The sequence below is a fragment of the Tupaia chinensis genome, unplaced genomic scaffold (genome assembly GCF_000334495.1).
Source record: "Tupaia chinensis unplaced genomic scaffold, TupChi_1.0 Scaffold000628_1, whole genome shotgun sequence".
NCBI lineage: Eukaryota > Metazoa > Chordata > Mammalia > Scandentia > Tupaiidae > Tupaia > Tupaia belangeri.
This window is the reverse complement of record NW_006160148.1, coordinates 1,540,060-1,556,665: the sequence shown is the minus strand read 5'-3', so window position 1 is coordinate 1,556,665 and position 16,606 is coordinate 1,540,060. Positions and strand designations below refer to the sequence as shown.

Below are 16,606 nucleotides of genomic sequence, written 5' to 3'. Positions count from 1 at the left end.
ATCCACTGGATTGGGGCCAGCAGGTGGCATAGGGTTAAGGGCACTAAACTCCCACATGGTCAACCACAGTTCGAGTCCTAGACCTGGAGCCTTGCTTTCTCACTTTGTCTCTCATTCTGTCCTTCTCTGGTCAAATTACAATAAATAAAGTTAAATAAAATTATATATTAAAAAATTTCACTGTGGGACCAGCAGTTGGTGCAATGGCTATGTCACTGGACTCCCATGTAGTCAACCACGGTTCGAGTCCCAGACTGGGTAGCTTGAACTCATGCTGGGTGCATGTACGTGCGTGCCCAAGATCCTGAGAGGAGAATGGAGGAGAATGGATTGCGGCATGGCCATCCCCCCTGGGGAGTGATTTCTCACTTTCTATCTCTCTGTCTCTCTCTGTCTTTCTGGTGAGTGCACACACCCTATAGCAAAAACCTCTCAAAAAATTTTTTTTCACTGGGTTATGGTCTGGTATTATCTAACATAATGAAGAGACATGCCGAATAGATGGTAACTATTAAAAAAAGGAAGTGAGATCTGTTATTTTGTGCCAGAAATCTGACAGAATACAAGTTTAGCAGAAAACACAGAAGTAGTACCTTCGGTCTTACATACAGATAGATACATTTCCCTCCCCACAGTCAGAGCTGCTACTGCTTCAAAAGAGAAGTGTGTGTGAGTGTGTGTATTCTTTTTTTTTTAATTAATCTTTTAAGAGGTTTTTGCCTTAAGGTGCATGCACTCGCTGGAGAGAGACAGGCATAGTGAAAGGGAAAGCGAGAAATCACCCCCCAGGGGGATGGTTATGCCACAGTCCCTTTTCCTCCTTTCTCCTCTTGGGATCCTGGGCATGCACACACACATGCCTGGCATGATTTCCAAACCACTGGTCCGGGGCCCAAACTGCAGTTGGCCATGTGGGAGTCTGGTGACGTAACTGCCACGCCATCTGCTGATCCTGAGAACAAAATAATTTTTTAAAGATCTGCAAACAAAAGCAGGGTGAATGAATGAATAATCTCACAAAAATAATTCTTGTTCAGTCTAAATGAACCCAGAGATTTATCAGCTTTCTAAACAGATTCTGACAGTGTAATTATAGTGAAATAAATCGCAACAAACTGGAAAGAACTAGAAATAGCTGCTGGCAGCACTGGCTGACTGTCGAAGACGACCAGCGCCCCTGGCTATCGGCTGGCTTCTGAAGTCAGAGTTTTACTTCTGCAAGTGAGTACTTCCTCCGGCCCTGGGAGCAGCTCAGTCCCAATTCCACCAGCCTTTGGTAGCTACCTGCTTGATTTTGAAAATACAACACTTATATGAGTACAATAATGTGTGAAATATGAACCTGGATTAAGTGAAAGCCTGGAAGAGATGACTCTAAGACTCAAGTTAAACATCTACAGAGAAGGTCCAGCCAATGGCATAATGGTTACGTCACCAGACTCCAACGTAGTTGACCACGGTTCAAGTGGTCAACTTGGTGGCTTAAAACTCACACTGGGTGTTTATGTGTGCATGCCCAAGATCCCAAGGGGAGAATGGAAAAGGGACTGTGGCATAGCACCCCTTCCAGGGGTGATTTCTTGCTGTCTGTTTCTTTGGCAAGTGCATGCACCCTGTAACAAGAATCCCTATGAAAAAAAAAAAAAAAGGCCAGATCCCACATGACTGACCATGGTTGGAGGCATGAAAAACATGCCGAGTGCATGTGTGTGCCCCAAAACCCTAATGGGGTGGAAAAATGGAGGAGAAAGGATTGTGGTGTGACCATGCCCCACTGGGGAGTGCTTCTCTTCCCTCTGAAAAGGGCATATACCCCCTGGAAATGAAAAAAAATTCTACAGAAAGCCAATGAACAGGGGCCAGTAGGTTGTGAGGTGGTTAAGACACTGAATACCAGATGGCTGACCGTGGTTCCCATCCCAAAGCTGGCAACTTGAAAATCACAACAAAGGGGCCAGCAGGGGGTGTGGTGGTCGAGGCACAGGACTCCCACAGGGCTTACCACAACTGAGTCCTGGAACTAGTGGCTCGCTCTCAGTTTCTCTTTTCCTCTCTGTCTCTCTCTAGTCAACACACATGCCCTATAGCAAATTTTTAAAAATAATAGTAATTAATAGAATTAAATAAATCATTATTTTTTTTAAAAAAGGAAATCACAACAAATAAATAAATAAATATTATAAAAGCAAGCAAGCAAGCAAGCCAGGCAGCCAATGGACAGTGGCCCTATGTGGTGTGCTGGAAATACTCATTGAGAAAGGAGCATAAGACAATGCCCTGGGTGGTAAAAGTGGTTCAATCTGCTATTAAGTTGTCAGAAAAGTCATGACACATTTTCACATAGAAAAATACGTCATGACTTTCCTGACGATATAATAGATGAAGTTTATACTGGTGTGTATGTAAGTAAAAATTTAACAAGGTATACATAAGATTTGTGCACTTTTTGTACCTTGCTAAATACATTTTACATTAAATATTAAAAAGTAACAAATTGGGGGTGTCAGCTGGCAATGTGGTTAAGGCAGCTAGACCCCACATGGCTGGATGTGTGGTTCAAGTCCTAGACCCACGGTCTGAAAAATATGCTGGGTACCTGTGTATATATGCCTAAAATCCCAAGAAGAGCATGGAGGAGAAGGGACTGTGGCATGGCTGGCCTCCCTAGGTTGATTTCTCACTTTCTTTCCCTCTCTCTCTCTGTGTCTCTATCTGGAGAGCACACATGCCCTATAGCAAAAATTTTTAAAAAAAGAATGAATTTAGGGGCCGGCATGGTGATTAAGGGCACTGGACTCTCACATAGCTAACTGTGGTTCAAGTCCCAGACCTGGTGGCTTACTTTCTCGCTCTCACTCTGTCCCTGCCTGGTCAAGTTAAAAAATAAATAAATAAACAAAGTTAAATAAAACAATTCTAAAAAAAAAAAAGTGTGAATTTTAAAAACTCTTCAAGAAGCTTATGGTTAAAACTGTCAGAATAGGGCCAGGACTGCAGAGTGTGCTGACAGACGGTGCTACTGAGCAGTCTGACAGCACGTGGGAGGTCCAGGCTGGATCAGCGGTCTCCCCTACAAACTGGGCACAGTGGTGCATGCCTGTCGTCTGAGCTACTCAGGAATGACTCCCTTTCTTACTCTCTTCCAAAAACTATTAAAAATGAGAGCCAAAGGGGAGCAAATAAAACCAGAAAAACAGAAAGCAAGTGAGGAACTCTCAGCAAATGAAGTTTTCTTTATGTTTCTGGAATACAGATGACGAACAAAGAATGAGGGCCTGTAACTTAAATCTGCTTAGAGTGACAGCCACAGAGAACGTCCTTCTGACAGATCCCAGGACCTACTCCAGAGGGGAATGAAGGGTGATTTCTCTCTTTTTGTATGGGAGGGGGAGGTATGTTTTGTTTGTTTGTTTGTTTGTTTGCTATAGGGCGCATGCATTCACCAGAAAGACAGAGAGAGACAGAAAGCTAGAAATCGCCCCCCAGGGGGGGTGGCCACGCCACAATCCCTTCTCCTCCATTCTCCTCTCAGGATCTTGGGCACGCACACACACGCGCCCGGCATGAGTTTAAGCCACCGTGTCCAGGACTCGAACTGCGGTTGACTAAGGGTAGTCCAGCGACATAGCCATTACGCTAACTGCTGGTCCCAAGGGGTGATTTCTCACAGTCTCCCCTCTGTTTCTCTCTGGCAAGCATACATGCCCTATGTCCAAAACTTTAAAAAAACAAAAACAAAAAACCCTAAAATCTACAGAACTATATTTAAAATGTTACTATGTGACAGTCTGTGTGAGTGGCATCAGTAAGGGTGACACTTACATGAGGAAGGCTACAGTTGCTATGACACCACAGGCATGGTAGGAGTGGTTGAAGTCTTCCATAGTGGGATAAATAACAGCTGCATCAATGATAATCCACCAGCCTGTAAAGAACTAAAGCAAGCACAGGTGATGTCAATGAGAAGCTGGGGCCGTTCCATATCTTACCTGTTAGGAGAAAGCACGGTATCCACGTGAAGACAGCCCTTGCGATCAATTTCAAATCTGTCAAGTAGTTTCTTATGTATAATTTACACACAGCCTAACAGCTCTTTAAACATTAGGAACCCTTAAATTTAATCGTTATTTGTATATTGCCATAATAAAGTCTGTAATCTAATTTCGTGAACTAGAAACAGGTTACCATTATCTTTTAGCAGTAAAAACGAAAGAATTCAGACTTCAATTAACAGAAGTACTCTGCTGCTGATATATTATGAGCTGCTAAAAAGACGTTAGGGACCAGCAGTTGGCGTAATGGCTATGTCGCTGGACTCCCATGTAGTCAACCACGGTTCGAGTCCCAGACCCAGTGACTTAAACTCATGCCAGGCGCGTGTGTGTGTGTGTGTGCCCAAGATCCCGAGAGGAGACTGGAGGAGAAGGGATTGTGGAAATCATCCCGGGGGGGCGATTTCTCACTTTCAGTCTCTGTCTTTCCGGCGAGCAGCAAAAACCTCCCCCAAAAAAGAAAGATATTATTTAAAAAAGGAGAGTCATTCAAGTTAAAATAAGCAATTATTGCTGACAGAAGTGTAACCGTACTCTTGGTGTTGAGAAACAGCTCTGCAGTTCTGCTTTTCCTTTTTTTTTTTGGAGAGGTTTTCACTGTAGGGCGCGTGCGCTCGCCAGACAGACAGAGAGAGACATAGAGACAGAAAGCGAGAAATCACCCCCCAGGGGGGATGGTCACACCGCAATCCCTTCTTCTCCATTCTCCTCTCGGGATCCTGGGCACAGACGCACACGCGCCCGGCGTGAGTTCTAAGCCACCGGGTCTGGGACGTGAACCGCGGTCGACTACGTGGGAGTCCAGTGACATAGCCATTATGCTAACTGCTGGTTCCCTGCAGTTCTGCTTTTCCTTTTGATGAATAACTATATACAATCTATAGATGGCTTCAGGTGTGACTTTAAATTCAATTTAAGGCACCAGCAGGTGGCCTAATGGCTAAGGCACTGAACTCCCACATGGCCAACAGTTCAAATCCCACATACTGAAGCCTGAAAATCACACTGGTGTGTGAGTTTCTGCCCAAAATTCCAAGAGGAGATTGAAGGAGAGGGGATTGTAGTGAGGCTAACCCCCTGCGGGGTGATTTCTCACTTTCCCTCTCTTTCTCCAGTGAGTACACACGTCCTATAGCAAAAACATTTTTAAAAAATCTATTTAAATGCCAGATAATATTTTAAATAATTAAATTTGGTTCAGGATATTATCAACACAAATATATAATTTAAAAAAACTGTGGGACTGGCAGATGGCATAATGGTCATGTCGTTGGACTCCCACATGGCCAATGTGGTTCGAATCCCAGACCCTGCAGCTTGAAACTCATGCCAGGTGTGTGTGTGTGTGTGTGTGTGTGTGCACGCGTGCGCCCGCATGCATGCACCGAAGATCCCAAGAGGAGAATGGAGAAGGGATTGCAGTGTGGTCATCCTCCTGGGGGGTGATTTCTTGCTTTCTGTGTCTTCACAAGTGCCAGTGCACTATAGCATAAATCTCTCTTTTAAAAAAACTGCAAAAATATTTTTTATCATCTGAGCAAACTTACAATAAAATACTAACTCCATTTTGTCAAGTAACTTAGAAGGCTCTGAAAGTAATCTCCTATCCCACCCCTACTCCAACCCTGACCTAGTTAGTTTTGGGAACTGCCAATTTCTGGTAATTATTTAGAAATAATAGTAATAATTTTTTAAGAGGTTTTTTCCTTAGGGCACATGTACTCGCTGGAGAGTGAGAGAAACAGAGAGACAGTGACAGTGAGAGGGAAAATGGGAAATCATCCCACGGGGGTGGGAGAGGCCACACCACACCTAGTGTGATTTTCAAGCCACTGGGTCCAGGACTGAAACCGTGGTCAGCCATGTGGGAGTCCAGTGATGTAACCACTATGCCATCTGCTGGCCCAATAATAATTATTATTATTTTCTTCTTTTTTTTTGCCATAGGGCATATATGCTTGCCAGTGAGAGAGAGTGAAATAGAGAGGAAATATCAGAAATTTGCCCCCCACCCCTGGAAGGATGGTCACACCACAATCCTTTCTCCTCTTGGGATTTTGGGCAGGCGTGCACACGCGCCTGGCATGTTTCTCCAGCTGCTGGGTCTGGGACTCAAATCGTGGAGTCGGCCATGTGGGATCCTGCACCTTAACCACCACGCCACCTGCTGGCCCCTATAAATAATTATTTTAGGCTAATCAAGTTACCTCTATCAGCTATGGGTAGATCCATACTCTGCTAAAAACTTTTTACTGGTTAGCATGAATACTTGTCCGCTTTCTTTATTTAATCCTTAACTCAACGTATTCAAGATACTTTTGTTATTTTTAAAGAATTACTTTTTTTTTTTTAAATTTGCTATAGGACATGTGAGCTCACTAGAGATAGATAGACAGACAGACACACACACACACACACACACACACACACAGAAAGTAGGAAAGCAAGCTGCCAGGTCTGGGACTCAAACTGGTCGGCCATGTGGGAGTCCACCACCATGCCAGCAGCTGGCCCCAAGATATTTTCTTTTTTCTTTTTTTTGGAGAGGTTTTCGCTATAGGGCGCGAGCGCTCGCCAGACAGAGAGAGACATAGAGACAGAAAGCGAGAAATCACCCCCGGGGGGGAATGGTCACGCCGCAATCCCTTCTCCTCCATTCTCCTCTCGGGATCTTGGGCACGCACACACACGCGCCCGGCGTGAGTTTTAAGCCACTGGGTCTGGGACGCGAACCGCGGTCAACTACGTGGGAGTCCAGCGACATAGCCATTACGCTAACTGCTGGTTCCCAATATTTTCTTCATAGATGAAAATATAAAGCTTTTATTAAAAAATATTTGTAAAAGTAAAATTTCTATAGTAATAGTAAATTTTGCCATAACTTTGGACAAATGTAGGATAGGTTTTTTTTTTTTTTAGAGGTTTTTGCTATAGGGCACGTGCACTTGCCAGAAAGAGAAAGACAGAAAGCGAGAAATCACCCCCCAGGGGGGATGGCCACGCCGCAATCCGTTCTGCTCCATTCTCCTCTCAGGATCTTGGGCACACACGCACATGCGCCCGGCATGAGTTTAAGTCACCGGGTCCAGGACTCCAACCACGGTTGACTACATGGGAGTCCAGCACCGTAGTTTTCAAAGATGATAAACGCCACAGGTTAGGTGAAGAATAAATACTTACACTTACATTTCCATTCATTCATTTCCTTGAAATTTTCTTTAGAGCATATGACATTATAAAATCATAAGACACAAATATCAGATCTTTTAAGAGATCTGCAACATAAATGAAAATCTTACTGTAACTTACTGTATAATATATACATTTTAAAGAATTATTTTACTTAACTTTATTCATTTGTTTATTTATTTATTTCAATTTGACTAGAGAGGGACAGAATGAAAGAGGACACTTACGAGCACACCAGCAGCGATGGAAGCAATTGTGTTGCGCTTCTCTCCCCAGTCAATGCATTCTGAGCACCGCAAGCCTTCCAGAAATCCAGACATTTTTTTCAGGTCACTTAAAATTAAAAATAAATAAAAATAAATAAAATACCATTCACTTCTATCATGACTTACGTTCTCATAAGATAATTCACAGTTCAGGAAAAATTTAAGAAGTGGTTACAAATGTCTTATTTTGGTTCCACACACTTCAGAATATTTGATTTTGCTTCTGATGAATTTCATATTGTAACTTCAAAAAACAGCATTTAGATGCATGTAAGATTTTTTCTAATTTAAAAGATGGTTTTAGTATATTAAGTAATATGATCTCACACACAAAAACCACTAGCTGACTTCCTGCTAACAAGTGTTGTATTGTACTATATCCAAGTAGGTTACTAAACTAGTTTAAGTGAGCCTTTTAACAATAGATTATTAATGCCCAAGAGTGCTTTTCTATCGTTTTAATTCCAAACTAAGTTGCTACAAGATTTTGGTGTTTACAGTCCAGTAGCACCAACACAGTGGAGAAATAAGTGAAACTTTGGCTGAGTTAACGCATTCAGATGAAAAATATTTCCCAGTAATTTACACACTTCATCAAAGAACTGTCTGTTTTTTCACACCTAGATTAAGAACTTAAACACCACAGTGCAGGTCTTAACTCTATCCACATCACTTCCTTTTACTTCATTATTTTTTCCTTCTCTAAGTGTGCCTTTTGACATATCTACTTAAAAAAATGAAAAAAAAATTTATTTTAATATCTGTCTCGCGCTCATGAAGGATCAGAGACATGGACGAGGAGAGGGAACAGCAAAGGGAAAATTACTGAAGGAGAGAAAAGCTCCCAGATCAGGGAGACGGCCTGGAAAAACGGGCCGCAGAAGAGGAGCTGAAGCAAGGGTTTTTAATCCCAGCAAGGATGGCCTTGTGCATGCGATTCCCTGGTGGGGGCTACATGTAGAGTGATTTACGTCACTCCGTTTGAGAGTGGGCTCACAAATCAGGAGACTTTAGACATTTAGACCATAATTAACCAATATTCGGCGGTGCTTTGAAGTTTGTGGCCATAAAGTTTCAGTGGGTACACAGCTCCCACAAGTCTAAGACAGGGCGTGGTTCTCTGATGCCTTTCCCTTGCGCGGCTAGAAGGGAATCTCAGTCACCCCCAAGCCTGCAAGTCATGTCCCCATTTCTCAACTGAGCTCCTGATGAATTACTGCTGAAGGTCCTCTGCTCAGTGTCTCCAGGCCAAGAGAGACTGCATTCTTGGTTTGTAACATAGCAATATATGGAAAATGTTAGTTTTAATTTACCTTGAGTAGGCTGTAAGCAGCTCTTCTCTTGATGAGAGCAAGCAGCTTCTAAAGTCTGATTTTGTTTTTTTGAGAGGTTTTTGCTATAGGGCACGTGCGCTTGCCAGACAGACAGAGAGACAGAAAACGAGAAATCACCCCCCCCCCAGGAGGGATGGCCACGCTGCAATCCCTTCTCCTCCATTCTCCTCTTGGGATCTTTGACACACACACACACATACACAGCGTGAGTTTAAGCCACTGCATCCGGAACTCAAACCATGGTCAAGTACATGGGAGTCCAGCAACGTAGCCATTACGCTAACTGCTGCTGATCCCGTAATGTCTGATTTTGAGGCGTGAATGATTTCTTTTTTATTTTATCTATTTATTTAATTCCATTTGTTATTATTGTTTAATTTGACTAGAGAGAGAGAGAGAGAGAGAGAAAGGAAAGTGAGAAAGCAAGCTGCCAGGTCCAGGATTCGAACTGCAGTCATCCATGTGGGAATCCAGCACCTTTAACCACCATGCCACCTGCCAGCCCCAGTGGTGAATGATTTCTAACAGGAGCCTGACCAGAGTGACTCTATCTTGTAAGCTGGCTCCAATCCACAGGCCTATCCCCACCTACTGCGTGTGTGCACATTTCTCCTACCTCACTAACATTTGCTTCCAGACAAAAGCAAGCCCAGAATTGAGGTTAATGTTAATTTAGACAAAAAGCAAAATATCTATTGCTATCTAAATGACCATAGGATCTAACTAGTCTTAACTAATTACATACAGCATTCCCTAAATGAGCTGTACAGAGCTGGCCTGCGGCACATCCATGTTATCTCTGTTTCGGAGAATGAGAACTCATGACCTACCTATATCTCGCTAGTAACTAAGAAACACACAAACTCCGGGACCAGCAGTTAGCGTAATGGCTATGTCGCTGGAACTCCCACGTAGTCAACCGCGGTTCCCTTCCCGGGCGTGCCCAAGATCCTGAAAGGAGAATGGAGGAGAAGGGATTGCGGCGTGGCCATCCCCCCTGGGGGGTGATTTCTCGCTTTCTGTCTCTCTGTCTCGCGATCGCACGCGCCCTATAGCAAAAACCTCTAAAAAAAAAAAAAGAAAGAAAGAAAGAAACACCCAAACTCTTACAGCAAACTGAACCTGTCCATTAAGTTACTCGGTAGTCTGTAATTAGGGCTGTCCAAAACATGATACCCGAAGAAGAGCAGCAGCTCTTGTAACTTCTCTTAAAAAGTAAACATTAACAACTATGATTCTAACCAGCGGCAGGGGACAGGATCCGTTTTTAAAATTCACTCATTTCATTCTTCCCTGGGAGGAACTGCAATCCAGTAAGTGTTATTTTCGGTTCATCCCAACGGCCCCGCCCGAATCTCTCTTTCTCCGCAGGGTCACTGGCTCACTCCAGCCAGACGCCACCCGCCTGACTCCGCGAATGTTAGGACCAGAGGGTGGACCGGGCTTGGAAGCTCTGGGGACCAGAAGCTCCCACAAGTCTAAGACAGGGCGTGGTTCTCTGATGCCTTTCCCTTGCGCGGCTAGAAGGGAATCTCAGTCACCCCCAAGCCTGCAAGTCATGTCCCCATTTCTCAACTGAGCTCCTGATGAATTACTGCTGAAGGTCCTCTGCTCAGTGTCTCCAGGCCAAGAGAGACTGCATTCTTGGTTTGTAACATAGCAATATATGGAAAATGTTAGTTTTAATTTACCTTGAGTAGGCTGTAAGCAGCTCTTCTCTTGATGAGAGCAAGCAGCTTCTAAAGTCTGATTTTGTTTTTTTGAGAGGTTTTTGCTATAGGGCACGTGCGCTTGCCAGACAGACAGAGAGACAGAAAACGAGAAATCACCCCCCCCCCAGGAGGGATGGCCACGCTGCAATCCCTTCTCCTCCATTCTCCTCTTGGGATCTTTGACACACACACACACATACACAGCGTGAGTTTAAGCCACTGCATCCGGAACTCAAACCATGGTCAAGTACATGGGAGTCCAGCAACGTAGCCATTACGCTAACTGCTGCTGATCCCGTAATGTCTGATTTTGAGTAGTGAATGATTTCTTTTTTATTTTATCTATTTATTTAATTCCATTTGTTATTATTGTTTAATTTGACTAGAGAGAGAGAGAGAGAGAGAGAAAGGAAAGTGAGAAAGCAAGCTGCCAGGTCCAGGATTCGAACTGCAGTCATCCATGTGGGAATCCAGCACCTTTAACCACCATGCCACCTGCCAGCCCCAGTGGTGAATGATTTCTAACAGGAGCCTGACCAGAGTGACTCTATCTTGTAAGCTGGCTCCAATCCACAGGCCTATCCCCACCTACTGCGTGTGTGCACATTTCTCCTACCTCACTAACATTTGCTTCCAGACAAAAGCAAGCCCAGAATTGAGGTTAATGTTAATTTAGACAAAAAGCAAAATATCTATTGCTATCTAAATGACCATAGGATCTAACTAGTCTTAACTAATTACATACAGCATTCCCTAAATGAGCTGTACAGAGCTGGCCTGCGGCACATCCATGTTATCTCTGTTTCGGAGAATGAGAACTCATGACCTACCTATATCTCGCTAGTAACTAAGAAACACACAAACTCCGGGACCAGCAGTTAGCGTAATGGCTATGTCGCTGGAACTCCCACGTAGTCAACCGCGGTTCCCTTCCCGGGCGTGCCCAAGATCCTGAAAGGAGAATGGAGGAGAAGGGATTGCGGCGTGGCCATCCCCCCTGGGGGGTGATTTCTCGCTTTCTGTCTCTCTGTCTCGCGATCGCACGCGCCCTATAGCAAAAACCTCTAAAAAAAAAAAAAGAAAGAAAGAAAGAAACACCCAAACTCTTACAGCAAACTGAACCTGTCCATTAAGTTACTCGGTAGTCTGTAATTAGGGCTGTCCAAAACATGATACCCGAAGAAGAGCAGCAGCTCTTGTAACTTCTCTTAAAAAGTAAACATTAACAACTATGATTCTAACCAGCGGCAGGGGACAGGATCCGTTTTTAAAATTCACTCATTTCATTCTTCCCTGGGAGGAACTGCAATCCAGTAAGTGTTATTTTCGGTTCATCCCAACGGCCCCGCCCGAATCTCTCTTTCTCCGCAGGGTCACTGGCTCACTCCAGCCAGACGCCACCCGCCTGACTCCGCGAATGTTAGGACCAGAGGGTGGACCGGGCTTGGAAGCTCTGGGAACCAGAGCCAGCCCCGCCAGCCCGGGTGCGCGGAGCGGCCGGTCACGCCGCCTCTCGGGTCTCAGGCCGCCCGGCTCCCGAGGAGGCGGGCCCGAGGGCTCGCAGGGGTCCTGTGCTGTCCGGGGAGGGCGCGGCCGCCCAGGCCCCCGCGGGACACAGAGGGAGTGGCCAGGCAGGATGCAAGCTCGGCTTCCCGGGTGGGGGCGACGGCCCTGCCGGCATCAGCCCGGCACAGTCCGGGGCCGAGCGGCCGTTCCTGCCCTCCCTCTCCTCCCGCCTGGCACTTACGCCCGCACCCGCACGTGCAGTCGGTCCGGAGCCGGGAGTTACGCCGCGCCGGGCCGCCTCACTTTCCCCTAGTTTCACCCAAGAAAACAAAACAGCCACAGGCCACCAGACCCCGGATGTAGCAGCACCGCCCCCCCAGGCTTCGGTCGCGCATGCGGGTACGGGGCGGAGGGCGGGGCGGGCCCCTGGAGCCACGCCCACTGAGCGGACGCGTCTGCGCGTGTGCGGGGCGCGCTCCCGGGACTGCCCGCTGCCTGCGGTTATCACCTGCGTGTGCGAAGTGCTGACTTTGTGCCCGCTCTTCAGGGGTCGGTGTGGGAAGTAGCTGTTTGTCCTACCCTCCTAAAGGGAAGGGCTCGTTGACCTTTGTATCCGTCTTGAGTGAGGTGGCAAGATGTCTAGTGCTCGGTCGGTCCTGCTGTAAGTGCCGATCCCGCGTGGTGCAAAAGGCGGCCGGGCTCCGGGCCTGAGTTTGTTTCTCTGTCCAGAGCGGGCGGGTCCACGCCGCAGCTCCGCCTCCCGCCAGGGGCGGGCCCAGCCCGAGGCGCAGCGTGAGCTCCGCGCGGCCGCCAGTGTCCGGGACTCGGCTTCCGTGTTCTCAGGCTAGGCGTCCCAGCCTCGGCCCTACTGACGCTGTGGGCCGGAGAGGTCCGTCTCGGACTGGGCGGGCGCAGAGGGGGCTGTCGGCATCCCAGACCTCCAGTGGGATGCCCGGAGCCCCTGCAGTCGTGACAACCGCACGTCTCCAGACCTTGCCAAGTAGCCCCTCCCTGGGAGAGTGGCGGCCCGAGTACACTGCCAGGGGCTGGACGGGGTTTTCAGGAAGTGGCTCTCAAAGAGAAGAAAGGGAAAGCTGGAAGCAGTGATGTCTTAGCTCCGTGGACTATGGGCTCCTCTCTTCCAGAGCTGTAAGTCGGTCTCGCGTCCTGGTCGGTGGTCGTCCAGGAGTCCGAGCTCCGAGGGAGCAGCAGGTCAAGGTCTCCTTGGAGAAGGCGCCACCAGCGCAGGTAGAGGCGCTACTTGCTGAGCGGGTCGCGAACCCGCAGTCACAGATTCCCGGAGAGGCGCCTCGGGCAGTCCAGGCGGTATTCCCTCTCTGCTGGTGGGGCTATGGGAAGGTCGGTCCCCCGGGGGCGGCGCTGCTAAGGCTTTATCCCATGGTGTACCTGGAGGGATGCAGCAGGTGGAGGGAGACACCCAGGAAGGAAGAGGTCTTGGAGAACAGCTTTTCACCTAAGTGAAAAAGGTGGGGCATTTGTGGTTAACAAAGGCGCACAAGTTCATCTTATTTACATGTATGACAATATCTGAGGTTAGAAAACCCAGGTGGTTGTGTTCTTTGATGCATGAAATCTATGTAGTTTTGGGGGATTTTTTGAGAGAAGGGAACTAGCCATTTAGTGGGTAACACTATACAGTACAATCCATAGCCTATTTTAAAATAACTTTTTTTTAGAAAGAGATTTTTGCAATAGGACGTGCCCTCACCAGAGAGACAGAGAGACAGGCAGAAAGCGAGATATCACCCCCCACGAGGAATGGCCACCTGCAGTTACTTCTCCTTTATTCTCCTCTCCTGATTCTGAGCACCCATGCACATGCCTGCGTTGATTATTTTTTTTAAGAGAGATTTTTGCTATCGGGTGCATGTGCTCGCTGGAGAGACAGAAACAGAGACAGAAAGTGAGAAATCACCCCCAGGGGGGATGGGCAGGCTGTAGTGCCTTCTCTGTTCTCCTCTCCAGCTCTTGGGCACGCAGGCACCTGCACCTGAGTTTTAAGTTGCTGGATCCGGGCTTCTACCGCCATCAGCCAGGTGGGAGTTCAGCGACATAAGCATTATGCCATCTGCTGGTCGCAAGTGTAGGCAGTATGAAACCTCTTAAAAATATATTGTTTTATTTATTATTATTATTGTTAGTTTGCTATAGTCATCAGAGAGAGGGGAAAAAAAAGAAAACAAACCACTAGGTCCAGAACTGGAACTGCAGTCAACCACGTGGGAGTCCAGCATCCTAACCACCAAGCCACCTGACGCCCCAATGAAATCTTTTTAAAGACTATTAATGACTCATAATGTTTACCAGCTCTGAGCAGCATTTAACTAACCTGGACTTCAGCTTTACTAACTAATGACTGTAGTAGGAAACTTTCATTTCTCTTTACATTCTCTGTCTCTACATTTTTTGTTTCTAATAAGGTTTTTGCCATAGGGTGTTGTGCTCACTGTAGAAAAACAGAGGGAAAGTGAGAAATCACCCCTCAAAGAGAATGGCCACATCACATTCCTCCACCATTCTCTTCTTCGGATTTTGGCCACTCATGCACATGTGCCAGGTGTCAGTTTCAAGCTGCTAGATCCAGAACTTAAACCATGATCAGTCACGTGGGAGTCCAATGCTTTAAACACCACGCCAACTGCTGGTTCCTGTCTCTGCCCTTTTTAAACTTAACGTGAGTGTAAAGTGGTCTATCAGTATGACTGAGAAGCTTTATATTGCTATTATGATAACATATTGCTTAATTTGTCATGCTCAGACTTCGTATTGATGTGTGTGGGCCCGGAACTCACAATAGCCCAAAGCCAACCATTGCCAACATTTCCCAGGCTTCTGTGAGTTCACTGCCTCTGCCTCTCTCCCTCTAGAGTATTACAAGCAATCTGAGTCCTTGAGAAGCTGGACACCCTGCTTATCTGACCATTCCTTCCTGAGAACAAACTCTAGGCCGCATCTTCCTGATGGGCTTCTTCCTCCTGCATAGGCTTCTCCGAAAGGATACCCTTAGCCTGCAGAAAACTGCCCCAACTCAAACTCCCTGATAAAAGACTGTGCTTAACCCCCAAGGGGGGCCGGAGATTCAGAGTGTTAACTCCTCCGGGCCCACCAGAGTAATTAGAGTTCTCTTTTCTCTCTGGAGTGCTGTGTTTTCATCCCTTGGCTGTCTGTTTTTCCACAACAGTATATGCTACCAAAGTTTCTGTTCGTGTATTGTAGATAGAATAGAGGTGTTAGAAATAGCAAAAGCTGGGGCCAACAGGTGTCGTGGTGGTTGAGGGCACTGGACTACCACATGGCCGACATGGTTCAAGCCCCAGACCTGGCAACTTGCTTTCTCACTTTCCTTCTCTCTCTTTCTCTGCCTCTCTCTGGGCAAATTAAAATAAATAAATAAATAAATAAAGTTAAATAAAATAATTCTTAAAAGAGAAAAAGGAAAAATTGGGCAGGCAGGTGGCTTGGTGGTTGGAGTGACTGGACTCCTCCACACATGGCTGACTGCAGTTCAAGTCCTGGATCTGACAACTTGCTCTCTAAACTTTCTTTCTCTCTGTCTCTCTCTGGTCAACCTCAATAAAATAAAATAATGACAATGAATAAAATAAAATTATTTAAAAAAAGAAATTACAAAAGCCAGTGCAGCTAAATCTTGAGGAACAGTCAACCTTGACCTGCCAGCTAGTCTGAGAACTGTTCCCATAGCTAAAGAAATGATCTGTGGATGGGACTGGCAGTTGGCGTAATGGCTATGTCGCTGGACTCCCATGTAGTCGACTGGCAGTTTGAGTTAGCCATTACGCTAACTGCTGGTCCCCATTCAATATCTTTTCATTGTTTTTCCCAGTCACTATTATTATTATTCCATTTTTTTTAAAAACATCAATCACTATTTCTCATTTTGCTTGTAAAAAGACTTTACCCATCATGAAATACTTCTCAGACCAATCCAGTTGAGAATACTATACACGTCATCAACAGGTAATAAGCTATATCTGTTTCCCACTATCGTCCTGCCTCTCTATTTGTTCTCTTGCTATCTTTCTCTATCCTCTTCTCTTCACCCCCCCATTCCACACTGTCTTATTCTCATTAAGTATTTTCACTGCTTTTATGTCCTCCAGTATTTCTCTGTCTACCATAGAGTGTGGATAGTCGGTATATATTAAGTGGATACATACAATATCTTTCTTTCATAGCTTGGCTTGCTTCACTCAGCAATAGATCCTCCATATCTGACCACTTTCTATCAAATACCAGGGTCTTGTTATTTTTTATGGCTGAGTAGTATTCCATAGAGTATATATGCCACATTTTTCCAATCCATTCATCAGTTTGTGGACATTTAGGTTGGTTCCATGACTTGGCAATTGTGAATAATGCTGCAATAAACATTGATGTGCAAGCACTTTTCCAACTGAGCGTTCTCCTGTCCTTTGGGTAGATACCCAGAAGTGGGATTGCTGGATCAAATGGTAGTTCTATTTGTAGATCTTTGAGGAACCTCCATATTGTTCTCCACAGTGGTT

General features: G+C 45.9%; 1 protein-coding gene across 9 annotated transcripts in view; it reads right to left on the bottom strand.

The window, feature by feature from the left end:
- Positions 1-12,830, bottom strand: part of TMEM50A (transmembrane protein 50A) — a 31,377-nt gene extending 18,547 nt beyond the window's left edge. The window contains exons 1-4 of one of the 9 annotated variants that reach the window (XM_014591967.2): positions 12,568-12,830; positions 11,384-11,504; positions 7,469-7,574; positions 3,823-3,935 (exon numbers count right to left, since the gene is read on the bottom strand). In XM_014591967.2, coding sequence (XP_014447453.1) covers positions 3,823-3,935; positions 7,469-7,561 — 206 coding nt within the window. In that variant the 5' untranslated portion in view covers positions 7,562-7,574; positions 11,384-11,504; positions 12,568-12,830. Of the gene's footprint in view, positions 1-3,822; positions 3,936-7,468; positions 7,575-8,820; positions 8,840-9,671; positions 9,793-10,083; positions 10,222-11,383; positions 11,505-12,300; positions 12,452-12,567 lie in introns of those variants that run through there. The other 8 variants (XM_027776131.1, XM_027776132.1, XM_006159407.3 and 5 more) reach the window with 8 other exon arrangements.
- Positions 12,831-16,606: the final 3,776 nt, after the last annotated feature.